General features: G+C 38.9%; 2 protein-coding genes across 2 annotated transcripts in view; both read right to left on the bottom strand.

Annotated features, from left to right (window-relative positions):
• Window positions 1–13393, bottom strand: part of wnk4a (WNK lysine deficient protein kinase 4a) — a 41131-nt gene extending 27738 nt beyond the window's left edge. The window contains 3 exon segments of the mRNA XM_061706060.1: window positions 11693–11764; window positions 11766–12245; window positions 13118–13393. Coding sequence (XP_061562044.1) covers window positions 11693–11764; window positions 11766–12206 — 513 coding nt within the window. The 5' untranslated portion in view covers window positions 12207–12245; window positions 13118–13393.
• A 1420-nt stretch (window positions 13394–14813) lies between these two features.
• On the bottom strand, window positions 14814–18647 carry vps25 (vacuolar protein sorting 25 homolog). Its single transcript, XM_061706147.1, has 6 exons — window positions 18394–18647; window positions 16924–17069; window positions 16312–16365; window positions 16121–16209; window positions 15341–15416; window positions 14814–15258 (listed from the first exon to the last, which is right to left on the bottom strand). Exons 1-6 carry the CDS (start codon window positions 18438–18440, stop codon window positions 15146–15148), a joined length of 525 nt encoding a protein of 174 aa, XP_061562131.1. The 5' UTR covers window positions 18441–18647; the 3' UTR covers window positions 14814–15145.
• Between the last annotated feature and the right edge of the window lies 1 nt (window position 18648).

Below are 18648 nucleotides of genomic sequence, written 5' to 3'. Positions count from 1 at the left end.
GCTATAGGTGAATTAAAAATAAATAAATTGAAAACTAAAATTTATCAAGATTTTATTTTAAGACCACATTGCCCGTCCCGACTTTCTCGACAGCAAATGTCTCGGATTAAGGTCAAAGACAAAGAGGCGGGAACCTGGCAGGTCTGAGGCTGACTGACACACACTTTGTATTGACACGCGCACACAGTGAGGCTATTGAGGTGTGTTGCGGCCGAGAACTAAGGTGCCAGTGTGCTGCTTCCAAGCCGAAGCTGACGTGCCGCCGGGGAAGTGAAGGTTTGGTCTCCAGAGGATGGACTGAGGGCACGTACACGCATCCACCACCTCGCAAAGTTAGTGACAACTTTCAAGTACAGACAGCGACGAAACGAAACAAGCCGAAACGTGGACCTGTGTCTGAAAATTCGGCAATAAGCACACCGGGCCAGGAAGTGGCAATGAAGAAACACTATACACGTATATCTTTTTTCGCTATAGGAAACAATGTGAATTCATCTTTAACAAATGCTTTAGGCAATGTTTTGATTAGTATCGTATCATTTTTAAATGTACAAATGTTTTCGTTTCAATGACAAAATGTCATTGATCTTGCTTTTTAATACCGTTCCCTGAAAATCCATGCGTAATGTACATCGCCCCCCACAAACGTTTATGTCTATATATGCCACAAGATACCAACAAAGCAATACTTTTGTGTAAAGGAAGTTCCTCAATTCACTTCATTATCTTCTTTTTTTGCACCAAGATGGCACTACTATTGTTTAAATGACGCTCCTCAATTCACTTCAACATACAGTAGTTCCTTGTCATCAAGATGCCACATGCACATGATGATGGCAAAGCGCCACTCTTGACTAACTAAAGCTCTTCAAGGCACTTCAATATAGTTCCTTTCCACCAAAATGACAAGATCTTGGCAAAGCTCTTGTCAAAATGAAGCTCCTCAATTTAGTCAACATAGTTCCTTGGCACCAAGATGCCACAAGATGCTGCTGAAGGAACATTTTCATTGCCTTGGCCTGAGTTTTTCAGTGAAATACGGAAGATAGGTTCCAGAAACGATCAACGAACAGGTGAACCGCACTGCCAAACCGCAAATATGCAGAGGTTCATTGTGCTTAATTATCATCCCGTGTATAAAAAGAAGCTAACCAGCATATAATAAAAGTAAAATAAAGTCAAAGTACTCAGCCGTTGAAGATAAAGAGGAAAACAAAAAAAACAATGGCTCTTGATCAGAAATCCAACATTAATTTTCCTAATGACCTGATAAAGGAAAAGCAGTTGAAGGCCCTTACGTAATGACAACATGAGAGGACAGTAACAAGTACTGATTTGTAATGTACCGTATGCGGCGCATCTCAGGAAGTGTTGCATCACCGTGTCCCAGAGGTCCCAGATTAGCCTATTTACTCGGTTATTCTTAACGTGCCTGACCCCGGCTGATGTTTGCTGTCACTAACCAACTAAGGATGCGTCTATAAACTGCACTTAAGCCTTTTGGCTCTGATCCGCCATCAACCCACTACTGCTGACCTGTAAAACATACAAGCCGCTCATGTACGAAACGACATTACAACGATTTATTTGTCAGTTTTACACCAAAAAAATTGCATAAGGTCAATTAAATTAGTATAAATGTGGAACCAGTAATTTACCCACTTAAGAAACAATGAGACCATTGTAACATACTGTGTGTGTATTGAACTTGTGTGCGTGACCATCAGCCAATGGAATCGCTGCTTTACAAGGGGAGCAAGTGGGTTGGGTGTGTGTGAGGCAGGCAAGCGGTGAGGCGATGACAAAGTTACTGTAGGTTCTAGTGTTCAATATATGTACACAGGAAATACAGAGACCAATCGTGTCAGCCAATGAAATCGCAGCTTTGCGAGTGGGTATGTAAGGCAGGCAAGCGGAGACAGGCAATGAGAATGTTACAGCAGGTTCTAGTAGTAAATGAACGCACACAGGAAATAAAAAGACCAATCGTATTAGCCAGTCAAATTGCAATTTTACAAGGGTCAGACAAGCAAGCGGTGAGGCGATGAGAACATTCAACAAGGTTCTATTACTAAACATTCACACACAGGAAATACACAGACCAATAGCGTTGGCCAATTGAATCACAGATTTACGAGTGGAGCAAGTGAGTGGGTGTGTATTTTAGGAAGATCCGAGTGCTGTGAGACTCGCGCCTGCATAAAAAGATTCCGGTTGTTCACAGGTGACTCAACCTGCATGGTCGGTTATCTGGTGTTTCCCACCAGCTGGGCGTCGTCACGCTGCCTCAGCGGAGGGTCAAGGTGACAACTGTGCTTTTTTATCAGGTTAGCGGGAGTCAGATTGCCTTGCAGATGGCAGTATATGCGCGCAGATGTAGAAATGGTGGAATGAACTTCAAATGGTTGCTTCAAAAACAAAATGTTTGACTTATGGGTTTCTTTGTTTTTGTGCGTCTTGTCCTGATGTCTTAATGTTTCAGGAGGTTCTACCGAGTTAGTTTTTGCATGTAAACCCCTAATAATTGTCAAGTGTCACCAGGATATACGCACTGGTCAAATTTGGGGAGCTTTGGGCTATTTTAAAGCTAAAAAACTGGTGATTCAATGTGGGTACAAGGCAGTTTCAAGCGGCCTTGGCACGGGCTGGTGCCATGTACAGTAAACATGTACAGTATGTATGTAGGGAGGGTGGAAATTAGTTCAAAATGGCTCCTTTACAACAAAATGGTTGACTTACGGTTTCATTTTTATCTGCGTCCTCTCCTGAATCCTGAAAGATGTGCCTACCTAACCGAAAGACATTTGGTTTGATCTCTTCAGAGGGATGCTACCAAGTGAGTTTTGGTATGGGGACATCTAAATTATGTACAATTCACCAGAATACACGTACCAGTCAGGTTTGGGCGATGTTAAAGCTTCAATAGAGGAGATTCAATGCGGGTACATTATAGTTTCAAGGCATGGCATTGCGCTCAAGACTGACAAATTGTCCTGAGGCAGAAGGTGGAGCATTTTTTACAAGCGTTGTGAGTAAATAGCTATGTTTCTTTTTTTTAGCTTTTTATGAGCTCCGAGGAGATAAAAACACCCTTAAGTATCACAACAGAATCAGCCCGGAGAGGGTATGGGAAGTCTGGTATTTTGGTTTTAAGTGGCCGTTTCAGGGCGGAAAGGCAGACTACAACCTGGTTGCCGGTCAATCCAAGCGCACATATTGAGAATCAAATTCACACAGTCACTGAACGGGAACTGCTCCATGACAACTAACTTGTGATAAATAATAGACTATACATGTCAGAAGTAAGGAGCACGTTGGCCTTGTTGTTGGACATTTGCTTCACAATTTTGAGGTTCTGAATTTGAATCACGGCTGTGTAGAGTTTGTACGTTCCCCTCGTGCTTGCGTGAGTTTCCTCTGGGTACTCAAGCTTCCTCCCACATTCCCAAAACCTGCATGTTAGGTTCAATGAAGACTCTAAATTGTCCACTAAGTGTGACGGTATGAACATTTGTTTGTCTATATGTGCCCTGCAATTGACTGGCGACCAGTCCAGAGTGTACACCGCTTCTTGTCCAAAGTCAGCAGGGAGAGGCTCCAGCTCACCTGCAGTCCTAATGAGAACAATACATTTAGAAAATGGATGGACGGATGTTGGAAGTTAGTAATAACACTGGTGTTGTGGCTACAGTGGGTGTCATCGGCATCCAGTTACACTCCACTTCACGGATAAGGTCCCAGCGGGGTACCAGGAGTGGATCTAGTTTACAAAGCGCTGCTATGCAAAGGCCGCCGGTCACGTGACCAGTACACATGAAAGATTGATGCCCACAGCCTTATGTGTTAGAGCCAAAACGGAGACAGCACGGTGTTCGTTTCCCTCCCCCCAAAAAGGTGTCGTGTTGACGGAGAAAACACACAAGCCTTTCCAAAATGGGTAATGGCCGATTCATGGTAGGAGTGACCGGAGGTTACCCTCTCGGACCTGCTCAAGGTTTATTTAGGAAGCAGGACTGCTGCAATGTACATGAACACACGTTTCCACCCCGCAGCCACACACTGTCAACACTGTCAAGAAAACACCTTGGCCGACTTCACCAGTGGCCTTTTCTCCCGCTTCTATCGGCAAAATAACAAAACGAAAAAGGTGCCGCAGGATCAGCGTTCACGTTGCTGATTTTGATTGAAACGTGACTCAATGCGGCTCTAACACACTACACATTTCTAGGTTTAAAGCAGCAGCAAGGAACAATTGCTCGTTGTTCCAGTGCTCTGTGACATGTGTGAAGTGTAATATCCACTAACAACTTCACAGAGCACTCAAATGCCATTTGTTACCTAAAGAGAGCACCAGAGAGTTCACTGCATTGTGACTGGTGGATTCTGCTTTTCATCACCAAGCCACCAAAATACACTTTTCTATAATGTCGCGGTGTGGCTCACGACATCGCAAAATACAAATAGCCCCACACCCATGTAGACCACTTAGCCGAACATTATTATAAGAAAAGAATGCTAATCTGTGCTAAACCTGCAGCTCTGCTTACCTTTTGGCTTTGACATGATCATGCTTTGTCCGTCTTTAAAGCGGTTCTTTTGTTCTGGAGCTTTGGTCAGCCTAGCTGCCAAGTCATTGTCTTGGAAACATCCTGCGGGGTGGTTAATATGTTAATTAGCTACAATATTTGGTAACAATGGGGCGGAAATGTAGAGTGGCATTTTCATAAATAGGGAGAAATTTTATATTTCTGGAGGTGAACATTTTTATTTTGAAAAGTAACATTGTAAACAGTTGTTGTCAATAAAGTTTTCAAAAGCGCCCATCCCACCACCAGCGTCTCCGCTACACCAGAGCCGACTAGATTGAGGAAGTACGCACAATATTGCAATGTCAGACTATTAAAAGTTTTGTCGAAGAGCTTTGATTCCTGACCCTTACCAGAGGAAGGGTGTCAACCTTGAACGATTAAAAACGTTAACTAGACGAGTTTTGCTAAGTTTTATTTTGTAAGTTGTATACTTTTGTAATGCTGTATGGCGAGGCATTATGCCCCCTTCAAGCTCCGTCTACGTCGACAGAGATCTGAGAACAATACTTATAATATTTTGAGTTCTTATTTTCTATACTTAAGGCCTCTGTGTATTATATATTTGTAATGCTGTTCCATTTCATGAGTAAATCTGCCAGTTGATGGAAAACACGAGGGGCTTGGTGCTAACAGCAGCCGCCATTACATGCTTTTTTTTTTTTGTCACGTGGCATGGTGAATGCATTGTTATGTTTTCCTTTGACACGCAGCTTTGTGAATAGCTAGATTTGATTTAGGTTACTTTTAATCTTAATCTTTATTTAATGGACTAAATCAATTTCCTTCGTGGCCTAACCCACAGGCCAGATTTTTCCCCCTTGGAGAAACCCTTTGGAATCTCTGTGATTCCGAGTGGCGAGCTACCAATGGATTTGCGATTCCTCGTACCGCTACCAGGGCTACTTGTGATTCCACCTTCACTGTAAATGTATTGCTACACCAAGGTTGCGGTAGGAATTGGAATTTTCCTCTATTTGGATTTATGGAACTTTGAAAGTGCTGTGTGCGCAACTCAACACACATTGCTTGTGGACTCTTGGGATTTTTGTCAGAGAAAGGACACTTGCAAGCATTGTTCTTTGATTGTTTTGTACTTCCTATTGTCTTTGAATGGAATTTTGATATTGTTGTTAACTTTTAAAGGGACATTTATATGGTCGATTTGAAATGTCGCTACAGATTTCGCAATGTGATTTTGGTTAATTTCATAAACCTACAATTGCACTTGAACCAGAAAATTAAGCAAATAATAGGTTTATTATCCAGACTAAAGGAGCGATCAATCAAATAAAACAGAAATAAAGTAGGAAAAAGTGATTTAACTTAAAACATTTTGTCTCACTCCTTAAGTCAACAATGAGGGGTTTTTAAGGTGCATATACCAAATGAGGTGCCCAAAATTATATGTTAACTGTCGTTTTGTCCACTGTCTTGTTTGTTGTTATAAGTAAACTGCCGGCTTCATGTTTAATCTGCTTCGACTCTGGCACTTTCTTTGCTAGTCTTACCACTTATCGAATCTAGAACTAGCCCAGTAGTTTATCTCCCTCTGCCTAACAGCACAGGTGCTACATAAGCGATAAGGAAATGTCTGGATGCTAAAAAGCTCAGCTAATGACGACAACATAGAAACACACAACCACAGAAATTATAGAAAATGTCTTTTTCTTTACAGATAATGTAGATAAGACCCTTTGGACATGCGAGGTTTCTGCCCAACACCAACGATATACATGTATATAAGGTATATAATCCACAGCAGTGCACTCGTGGTCAGGTATGTTTCCTGGAAGGTGGAAAACATTCATCATGGCGGCACTAAGGCGGAAGGGGAGGCCGTGTAAGGCGCGCGTAACGACTGGTGCCAGCACGTAAAAGGCCTCAGTGTCACTCAGCAGGCCAACTTTCCACTCGGCGTCTTCCAGCACCAAAGACATTTCAAAAACTGCTGCTTGTGTGTAAACGCAGCGCTTATAAATAAAAGCTCCACACACCGAAAACATTGAAAGCACACATGCTGATTGACTCTTTTTAACCATATTATCACATCCCTGCTTCCTTGTAATCTTCATTTAGACATACAGTATTTGAATTTTTATTTTCAAGTCCACTCCACATAACTTGCGTGTCCCAAGTAAAGAATACATCTTGTTTTGCATTTATCAACATATAAAGTCACAGACGTTCAGGGATTGACCTTGAGATTAGAGCTTGTTTCAAACCAAGAATGCTGTTGATTTTTGATGATAACTTCAAATGAGTACTGTCCTATGTCTCAGCAAGAACCCTATTGCTTTTGAAAGTCGAAACATTTTGGTCAAAACCTTACATATGAAGACACGCTCCAAAGAACCCTGTTGAAGCTTTGGTTTGTTTTTTGCACATTTTTAAGGACAGTGTAGGGTTTCACACCAAGAACCCCATTGATTTTGATAACTTTAAAGTGTTACTCATCTGTCTCTCGTCAAGAACCCTATTGTTTTGTACAGTTTGAAAATTTACATGGGCACCTTCAACGAGATCTGTTCCATGGAAAGAACACTATTGACAGAAGATATAAATAATCACAGACGATCCTCCTGACGTTGACGTCGCCAGATAGGAAGTCTGCGACATGCGCCATGCCACCATTTTGATAAAGGTGCCTTGCTCTTGATTTACTGTCCAGTCATGCCAACATGAATTCTGCTTTTTTTTTAAAAGTGTAAACATGAGCTCACTGCTACTGCTGCACCTCTGACGCACATCTTGTAAATGCTTCGCGTTTTTTTTTCTACTCCAGACTCCTCATAAACAAATAAATTTTCTTCTGCGACAGTGGTGGATAAAATATGGCCCGGGGGCCATATATTGCCCGTACGTTCTTTAATGCGGCCTACCAAGCATTATTATTATCAAAAGGCCTGTAGTATTTGCTGCATTCATTTAGCTCCTCTCTCTCTCTCTCATATATATATATATATATATATATATATATATATATATATGCACACACGCCACCACAGCCAGTCCATGATATATATATATATATATATATATATATATATATATATATATATATATATATATATATATATATATATATATATATATAAAATGTATATATGCACACACGCCACCACAGCCAGTCCATGATGTATATATATATGCACGCACGCCACCACAGCCGGTCCATGAGAAAAATGCCGACTCCTAACCGGTCCGCGGTGCAAAGAAGGCTGGGGAACACTGCTAGAGAAGGATTTAATGGCTCTAAAATTGAAAAAGTGGGTGAAAAGTCTGAAAAGTAAACACAAAACAAACACAAAAAGTGAATATCTGAGGTGTATACGCAGACACACACACACACTTAAGTACCCCTTAATCCCCTCAAAATCTCCAGTAGCGACAGTTAACCAGTAATGCTAGCTGCATGCAGACATGCTCCCACAGGAGGCTGATGAAGCTCGTGTTTGTGTGCCTTTTTACGACAGACTGGGGCTTTAATGATAATTACATTTAAAAAGCACACAAAAGGGAAAGTGGTGCTCGTGATGCACGCACAGCGATGTGGCTTTTATTTTTTAAAAGGCGCCATGCTAGCAGAGGAGTAGCTAGAGTTGGCTTTTGGCTGATTAGCCAATCACCGTGACAGTAAACAGCAGCGTGACAGACTATTCCAGTAGTAGAGGTAATGGCTAGCTGGTCAACGAAAGATAAAGTGTTCAACTAAAGAGAGTCCTTTTTGCGATATATGTACTTAAAATAGGTAAGTATAGTCCGTATAGTGAGGGGTCACCGCATCTCCAAAGTTTGTTTATTTTATTTTTTTCAGGGGGATAAAATAATTATTTGTGTTTCTGCTGCTTTACGTTTGGACACTTTTGTTTCTGTCCCCTGATGAAACCGACACAAGCCAAGGCCATACTCACTACGCTGTTACCTCGGCAACCTAGGGCAGAAGGTTGCACTGCCCTATCACTGCGGAAAAGAACAGAGTTCACAGGAAGCCCGATTGATGACTATAAGGAAGGAATTAGCATGTATCCCCCAATATTGTGTACCCCAAACGGAAAGAAAGTGTTATTATTATTGTGTTTTGAATATAAAACAAAATGAAATATAGTTTGGGGAAACATGCTTTTCATCTGACAATGACAATACAATATGTGTCATCAAAGGTATAATACCAAGGCTAGTATGCTATAACACTTAAGCTTGAATCATCACAGCCTTCTTCACCTTCCTTGGGCCCTTACTCTGTTAGCGTGAGCCGGCACTAACAGAACGCAGTGCTTTTTGATTGCATTAGCACGGCGCAAAGTCATTTTGCTAAGACTAACAACCAGAAAGCGATGAGCATGGGCTGTGTGAGCGATTTCGCGCGTCACTGAGGGTCACTTTATGGCGGAGCTGACTTGTGCAAACTGACAATAAACTGCTCACCATAAGGTATCCGTGCTGAAAGAAAACGTGTGGGAAAACAGGTGTGTCCAGGTGGGAACGTAATTTAATCAGTTTAAAGCCTCCGCTAGTTTTTGGGTCAGGAGACTTATTGTGAGTAAATTTTTAAAAATATGTTAACTTTAAAGCACTTGAAAATGTATTGATTATTACTAGGTGTATAATGGCTGCAAAGGGAATGCTTATTCTAGGATCCCTGAGGACACTGATGACATCTGAGTGAGAGAGAGCATTTTATTTTCATCTTTCAACATACTTTCTACTCAACTCGCCATCTGAAGTCGTTCTAGATGACTTGCAGGTGACGCACCTCCGCCTGCTGCAGCATCAACACGGCAAGCCTCAGTCGTGTTTAGCCACCAACACGTCTCTGGTGTGCCATGCAGGGGGGTAGGGATGGGGGTAGACTTGAGGCAGAGACTTCTGCATCCCTGACCTTTCTCTGCTGTGTGGTGCGGTGGAGCCCTCTGCCAATGTTGTTATTGGGCTTCGGGGGCACAAATGATAGTGCCATCTGAATTCTGCCTTGCAACAAGTGGAAAGCATGTGATGTCCATCCATCCATTTTCCATAGTGCTTGTCCTTATTAGGGTTGCAGGTTACCTGGAGCCTATCTGAGCTAACCTTTGGGTGAGAGGCGGAGCACAACCTGTACTGGTCACCAGTCAATTGCAGGACACATACTGCATAGACAAACACACTCACATTCACACATATGGAAAATTTAGTTTTCAATTAACTTTTTTGGAATGTGGAAAATAATTGTGATACATTATTATGTAGTATAATTTTTTAAACCCTGTATGAATAAATTTGCAGCCTTAGAACAAAAGACACATTCATACAGGAATAAAAGTTTTTTATTTGATAATAAAGTCCTATTTTTTAGAGAATATAAGGTGTAATATTACCAGAGTAAAGTTGTATTTTTTGAAACAATAACAAAATAGACTTTCTACCCATTAGTCATAATAATAGGGCTTAATCTTGGAAAAGCATTACTTTATTCTTATAACATTTCAAGTTCGTTCTCTAAAAAATATGAATGTGCTCTTGTAACATTCAAATTTTTTTCCACGAAAATCGGCAATTTTTTAATTCCAATGGCATTAAGGACACATTGGTAATTATGCATAATTAGCGTGAGGATTATAAGTGGGTCCTTGGAAAAACTGGACCCAAAAAGTTTGAGAACTCCGTCTGCCAGCTAGTTAAAGTCGTATGACCGCTGCCAAGTTTTCTAATGAATAAATTGGATTATTTGTTGCCCTGCGTGGTTTAGTAGATTGCTGTTTAAGTGGAGAGTAATGTACCGGTAGTTTTCCTGGTATTCAGCCCGGCTAAGTGGCTGTTTGCCGCCCTTTTTTGTTCATGTAATAAACACCGCTGTCTCCACCAAAATGAGTACCGTGTGTGCGTGTGTGTGTGTGTGTGTCAGTGGCACAGGGCTTTCAACGGTGACTTAGGGCATCACCTCGGGAGCCAGATTCGGCTGCCAAGTTGAAGTGACACCGTTGATGTTAAACCGATAAATCTTCCATTGAGCCATCAAAGCATAGCAGGAGGCAGCTGCTGCTGTGACTTGTTTACATCACACAGGCACAGGCACACACACGGAGCGTGGAAGGCATGTAGAGAGCCGGCCTGGTTGTTAGTGACAACAAAGATTACGGAAGACCCAGCTTGACTTGGAGCTGCTCCAAGGTCGACAAGGAACGACACGCACCCGTGTGATTCATGATCGCTGTCCAATGACAACACGCCCCATTGACTTTTTGAACTGAAGATGATCGACGTCACGTTGTATTAATGAGCCAAAAGTGAACAAGTTTGGATTGTAAATACTTTGAGCAGATGATACATGACAATAAAGACAATACATGTTCTATCATTGTTGTGTGTTTTTCCTGCATTTAGAGGGAAAAAGTCCACTTTCAGACAAATGTTTTGTTAGGGGTTTGAAAATGCTAAATCAAGCACTTTTCCATCACTTGCAAAGTCCATCTTCAAGGCTTATGAGCACACAAAAAAGATTGATATTGACTTTTTTGTTGCTGTTTATTACACTACAAGAGGTGATCGGGTTAGGCTATAAACAAACAACCTTCTTTAGTGCTAGCAACACCGGGAAGAAAATTAGAAAAATGATATGGATATTGTGTCATTCATTTTAAGAGTGAATGATTCAGCCATATACTGCAGCTAAATCGCAGATTATATCCATTTATTTTTCTATAGTGCTTGTCCTAATTAGGGTTGCGGGTGAGCTGGAGGCTATCCCAGCTGATTTTGGGTGAGAGGCGGGATGCACCATGGAATGGTCATCATCAAATCGCAGGGCACCGATACAGGTCCATCTCAATAAATTACAACAATGTCTAAAGGATAATTTAGTTAGGTAGTTCTATTCAAAAAGTGAAACTCATATTATAGAGATGTACTACACAAACTCAGAGTGAAATATTTCATTTGTTGTGTATATACAGTATGTACTCACACTCAGACCTCAGGATAATTTAGAGCCTTGAGTGAAGCTAACATGCATGTTTTGTCATATGTTAGATATAACCATTACTCAAATGTAAATGGAAGAACTAAGACAACACGATCTAGCCACGATACGTCATTGACAGGAAGCTGACCATAAAAGTACATCCTACCTGAAGCTCGCACCAGGCCACCTCCACCGTGGTCTCTGTGTCGAGGCCTTTGTAGACGGTCTTGAAGGATCCCCCTCCCAATCTCGATGTTGAACTTGAGGTAGCGTCCATCAGGCGACGTCGCCACTGCTTTGGTCTCCACGTCCTCCTTCTCCTCCTCCCACCGCGGGTCAAAGTTCACGTGAGGCGACACACGCTGCTCTTTTCTCTGTGCCGGCTCGCCGTCCGACTCGCTAGGGGAGCAGGCGACATCCGGATGGGGGCTGTCCGGGAGCACGGCGTCCCGGGCTTTTTCCTCATTCTCCTCCTCCTCCTCCTCGGCTCGGGACTCGGGCAGGCTGAGGATGTTCTCGGCCGACCAGGAGAGGGCTTTGGACAGGGCGCCGCTGAAGAGGGGCGAGTCCACGTCCACGCTGATCTTGTGCAGGCCGTACGAGTTGCGGCGCGTGCCCAGGACATGCGGCTGTAGGCCCGGAAAGCCGCATCCGGGGATCTCCACCTGGGCGTGTGACATGGTGCACCTGGCCAGCTCTTGCTCTGGACTTGATGGTGCCTTTGGGTGCAAACACAGTGACATGGTCAGCAGAGTTAGTTATCAGTAACAATGTGTCAAATTAAGATGATCAATAGTTATTGAGGAGAAAATTGGCAGTAGTCGTCAGTAACAACTTTCTCAGTGACATGGTTGTTATAGTTAGCCGTGAGAAACAATCCATCCCAATGAAAATGGGCCTCATTCACTAACCGTGCGTGCACACAGATTTGTGCTTAAATCGTGCGTACACACGTTTGACGCTCATGCATGTTTTTGTACTTGTTTTTGTTCGTGCTCCATGAGCAAATTTAGAACCTCATCAGACCATGAGTACAATGCAGGATTAGCTTTTGAAAAAAAACATCACAAATATTTTTCCAAAGATGAACAACACATTGGAACTAGTCATTTATTTAAAACAATAATAACTTTAAAAAAATAATAAATCAGGAATTTCGTGTTTTCTCTAGCAGTTCATTGATTTCATAAATGCAACATACTATAGTTTTTTGGGGAAAACTATTTTTGCACTGTTACCCTCACTTTAGATGTCAAAAGGGTTTTTGTCGCTCCCGGTGTTTATTTTTCTGTGGGAGACGATCAAAACGGCTCCTTGACTATTTAAGGTTGCCAAACCCTCTTTGAGCCTTTCATAGTTGTTCATGATTTTTGTTTTTAAACACTAGCTCAATGGAAAATAAATAAATAAATAAATAAATAAATAAAGCATAACTACAATAAATTACAGCATGTTTAAAATTGCCTTTTTGAGAAAAAAAAGGATAAGAATAACAAGCATGAGTCGAAAACGGAATTAAAAAATACGAATGCTGTGATGATGAAGGGAAGACAACTTTAGAATTAAACACACACGCACATAGAGTACTCACCTGCTCCTCAAGCTGTGTCAAAACACATTTTCCTCCCTGTGAAATAGTCCAAGTTCGTTTTCAGCTGGAGTACTCAGCCAAGACCTGCAGATACAACCGGGAGGTGCATGAAATGCATATATGAGCATAACTGTAAGAGCAGCACGATATATTGAGAGCGCGCCCTTCCGCTAGCTCCGCCCCCTGTACGCTCTCTCTCCTCCTCCACACTGACTTCGGTGACTTACCGCAAGGAGGCGCTGAATATGTTCTTATCTGGAACACACACGTACACACAATAGCATCCACTCGATCACCCCCCCCCCCCCCCCCCCCCCCCACAGGCGAACAGAACATGCCCAGCGTGCTGATCTCATCGTTTTACCCAACTTTTCCACAGACCATAACATTAGGTACATCACCACCACCAACACCAAATATACTAATGTTCAGTTTCCATTTTTATTGTTGTAATCGTATCATTTAGATATTGGCTTTTTATGAGTATATTATTTCATATTTACATATTGCCTAAGTATTTATCTATTAGCATCCTTATTCATGAATATTTATTTACATTTTATTAAATACATTTTATTGTCATTGTGACTTTGTCCTCTTCTTTTTAGTATCAATTATTTTACAAAACAAATCTATTTGTATTAATCTTAATATTTTTTTATTCTTATTTTAACATTTTCTTTAATAGATTTTTTTTGTTTAATATTTAAATAGTTTTTTTCTTCAGCTTTTTGGAAATTTAATATCAAATAAGTCTATCAAGCTTCCCATTTAATTTATTTAAATAACTCCTAAAGCATATTTTGTGGAATACATCTTATCAACTGTCTTTTCATAATTCAAATTTTATGAATGCATTTTACTGTTAATTTTATTTTATATTCATGTAAATATTTCATTAAATACCATTTTCTAGACCTTTACCTATGTACATATTAAGCATCTTTAGTTAATAAAATTATTAAATTAAGTCAATGTTATTTTTAATATTCAAATATTTTATGAAACGATAAGCTTTTACTTGATATTTTAAGTAAATTCCCACATTTTCACTAAGTCAATGTCTTTGATTTTGTGTGTGTACCTATGATTTTTTTCTATCAAATGATGTTCTTAGTTATTTCTTTATTATTTGATCTATTACATTTTATTAAATACTGTACATTATTTCTTGGTCCTTTCATTTTCATATTTGTCGATATTTTCTTATACAGTATAAATGTATTTTAGCATCCTTAATATTTAAATATCACATACATTTGTTTAATCTTGTTAGTCAGTTTATCAATGTTTATTTAATTAAATAAACTGCCTTAGCATGTATTTAAATACATTATTAAATCAATGTATTTATTTGTTATTAAGCATTTCATTTCATTTAACGTGTTCAATATTTGTACTTGTATTTGATTATTTCAGGGACTTTTAAAAGCTGGGAAATTAGAATTTACCAAAAACAACAACCAACCACACTATACATTGGTTGTTCTAAAAATTTGACACAAGCACATTATTGACCAAACCAAAATATTGGGAACAGCTCGCGATATGAGGACAGTGCAGTTGTAGACAATTAAAAAACATTTTAGAAAAAGAGTATCTTCAAAAAGGAATAGTTTTTATTTACTGGCTAGGTGTACCTAACGTTTTGAACCACGAGTGTTTTCTCCACACATGCAGGCACCACAAAGTCCAATTTATCAAAGTAGTCTTATTTATTTATTTTTACACATGATATCAGGGTGAGGGGAGAAGTTAATTGTGGATTATTTCTGGGAAAGTGTCACAATAAAACTGTCCACTATTTTTGTTATTAATAATAAATTGGGCTGAGTTGAATCAGCAGTCTTGGTCCAGGTGTCACTTACATGGATCTTTGTAAGATGACTTCCAGAGATGATTTTTAAACATGTCAAGTTACCTCAAAATGACAAAATCTTCCCATGACTAAAAAATATGGATGCAGTGGCAGGGCAGCAACAACAGCAAGAAAGTGCGGCCCCCCGCCATGCCAAAAATCTTCCCTCTTCAGAAGAATTTGACGCCTTTGCCGTCGTCCATGCTGATGATTTCGGCTTTGCCTTCCGTCTGCAGCGCCTGCAGCGAGCGCAGCAGCATCCACTCCTCCAGGCCGTGGAACTCTGCGCAGCAAGCAAAAAGAACAAAAGTGAAACATCTATGGCGTGTAACGTAGTACAGGAAATGTCAGCGGCAAATTTGTACCTTCGCCCTCAGTGTCGTCGCCATTGGACAGCTCGTATAGTGTGAACACTGTATTGTTCATCCCGTTTTTAGCCACCTGAGATGACCAAACAAATAAATCCAACAAAAAAAAACAACACTTAATTAATTGTGTCCAAACTGTGTGTGTGTGTGTGTGTGTGCGTGCGTGGAAGGAAAACTCCATGATAAAATGATCAAACGCACACACGTTTATCCTTGGGGCTCGTGGGAAGAGAGAGAGATATATATATCTATATATATATCTATATATATATATAGATATATATATCTCATTCTAAATTTTAATAAATATATCTCATTCTAAATTTCTAGTCCTTTTTTTTTTTTACTTTTCGTAGAACCTATATTCATTGTTTTAATTTTTTGAAATACAAAATATCAAGGTATTCTCATTTTCACAGATCTTTGTTATAATTTATTTAATGTGCAAATGTGATCATTATTTTCCATCTTAATATGATTTTTATTTTTCTATTTGTTTTTAATATTTCATTATACATTAATATATTACCACCATTAAATCAAAAAGAAACAATACATTCCAAATATTTTTTTATATTTTTATTGTACATTTATTGTTTTAGTATTAAGTTTTGTATCAGTTTGGCTGACCCTTTATTTTTATTTAATTACATATATAAGCATTTATTTAATCCCAGTCATTAAGTTATTTCAGAACTGATATTTTCTTCATCCAAATGTTTTTTCCCTAAGTATTTTTATTTCACTGAATCAACCTGCGTGCGTGAGATACCTCACCCAGTTATACATGAGCTTGCCCCACTCCTCGGGCCGCCTCCACATCACCAAACACCTCGACTTGTTCTTGTCCAGCCACTCCAGGTTCCCTGACCACCACAAACGTAAACATAAAAACATACAGCACACTACCAAAAATAAAATTTGAAAAATACATGCAAAGAAAAGGCATATTCGAAAGGAAATATTACCTTTTTTCCTCAGCTCCTCAAACACAACTTGAATGGCTTCCATTGACAGTTTTCCTGCCATGTAGTTAAGGAGGCCTGAAAGAACCTTATTGGAAACTTGATTAGGTACACAACCGTATACAATCAAATACAAAAATAGGTGTAGTGGTACCTTGGCTTACGAATGCCCAATTTTACAAGTTTTTCAAGGTATGATTCGGTCAAACTTTTGGCTTGTGTTACAAACAAAAGTTTGACTTACGAGTGAGTTTGTTTTCTAACCATGGTGTCTACTCTGACCTCCCTGCATTTTGGCAAAAAAGAAGCATGCTTGCTTCAAGCTGTTTATTGCCACTACAAGTTGAATTTACTGAAAAAACAAACATAAAACAAAAATTATCACATCTTTCATATTAAAGAAAAAACTGTTCCAAAACAAGTTTAAGTCTTTTCATTCTATTTAATTATGTTATTACTGCTATTTCTGTCGTTAAAAACGACTGTTTTGATGATGTTGGCTAAATGACATTTCAATTCATTGTAATGGAAAAAGCTGATTTGAGATACGAGTGAATTGAGATTTGATTTGGTTAACAGTGTCAGACAGGTTTTTACTGTGTTTTGAGAGGATACGTTCAATCTTGTGGTTGTTGAAGACGGGGCTCTCCTGGGCCTCCATCACGTCCAGCGTGTACAGCTTTTGATGGCGACAGTAGGCTATCGCTAGTGAACACCACGCCGCCAACTGTTTCTGTCTCGTGTCCACATTGGGTTGAAGCCTGCAAGTAACAACAAAGAAACAACACTATTTATTACATACAGTAATTCTTAAATGTGACACTGTAAAACAGTCTGAGAGGAGTTTCCCGATCTCAATGAGGGATTAACAGGAGATCCCACTGTGTTAAATAAATTACATATAAAAAAAATACCTTAATAGAAATTTTGAAAAAACATTTAAAAATTAACAAAAAAAAAAAAAAAAAAAAAAAAATTGCAATAAAGTACAAATGAAAACATATTTATATAAAATATATACAAAATACAAATAAATATATTAAACTGATTAAACCGATGAAAAGATATTCACGTCAATAAAATATGAAATTATTTAAATGTTTAAACAAAAATGAAATGCATTCTCGGGGAATATTCAAATTTGAATAAATAAATATTAGAATAAACATTTGAATCAATACATAAAATGTGAGTATTTACATCAAATAAAAATTTAACAGAATTGTTGAAATACATAATTAAATAGATTTTAAAAAATTAATATCAAAACTTGTTTAATGATTAAAGCAGGTCAAATAATATTCAAAAAAATAAAAACAATATTAAACAAATGCTTACATAAAAAAGAACATGTATATTAAAGATCAATATTGTGAATAACAAATTAAATAGAAATAAATTCAAGCTATATTTAAATTAATTCAAACTAATATAAAAAGATGTTTAATGGTATAGTGTAAACAGATTTAAATGAAAAATAATATTCAAGCGAATAAAAATTTAATTAATCAAATGTTTGAATAAATAGAAATAGATCTTTAAATCATTTGTAAAAAATAAAATAGACGTTTAAATAATTTGAAATATAAATTGGCACCAACACATTTAAAATATAGATTTTTATATACAAATAAACACTTGGTCAAATCGATGTCAAAATAATAATAATAATAATAATAACAATTTAAAACATAACGCCAATTCCCAAACATAGCCACACATTTCCACAGGGCGGATGCAGTACAAGCTACCAACACAGCTAGCTGACAGAAAAGCGAATTCATCATCTCGCGGGACACACAAACACCTTCAAGAGTCGTTTCAGTGTCATTCATTAAATATTAGCTAGAATATCCAAATGTCTGTCATGTTTGACATCCACGAGAACTGCAATAACATTTAAACTTTGAAGAGACAATTAATTGAGCAAATCCACTTCCGTAGCATTTTGGCTTGTTTAGCTAAAGAGCGGGTTAACACGACGCCAGCCGTCATAATCCAAAAAGTTGGAATGGACAACACGATGAAAGGGCGGATCGATGTTTATTTTAGCATGTTTAATTGCGATTTAAAAGGTTTACTCACGTAAAAAAAGGAGGAAAATTGTACTGCCAGGGCCACTCGAAACTCATCACGGCGGAAGGGGTGAAAAGCACGTCCGACCACAAAAGAGTTCCGCCCAACTACACTCCAACTAAACATTTGGATGCGTATCATAAACGGTAGCGGTCATTAAAGCTTAAGTTGTATATTACTATAATGTTAAATGAAACAACATTTTTAAAATTCAGTTTTACTACATTCAGACACAATTACTCTTTCAATGAGCCGCAAATATTC

Source organism: Phycodurus eques, chromosome 19 (assembly GCF_024500275.1).
Source record: "Phycodurus eques isolate BA_2022a chromosome 19, UOR_Pequ_1.1, whole genome shotgun sequence".
Lineage (NCBI taxonomy): Eukaryota > Metazoa > Chordata > Actinopteri > Syngnathiformes > Syngnathidae > Phycodurus > Phycodurus eques.
Note: the sequence above shows the minus strand (reverse complement) of the source record. Positions and strands in the feature narration are given on the sequence as shown.

Excerpts from the sequence above, each read along its gene's own strand:
- vps25 (XM_061706147.1), bottom strand. The coding sequence starts at position 18,440 with ATGAGTTTCGAGTGGCCCTGGCAGTACAATTTTCCTCCTTTTTTTAC. Across the intron at positions 16,366-16,923 it reads CAACAACCACAAGATTGAAC|GAAAACTGTCAATGGAAGCC; the intron begins GTATCCTCTCAA and ends ACTACATGGCAG. Across the intron at positions 15,259-15,340 it reads CGACGACACTGAGGGCGAAG|AGTTCCACGGCCTGGAGGAG; the intron begins GTACAAATTTGC and ends CTTGCTGCGCAG.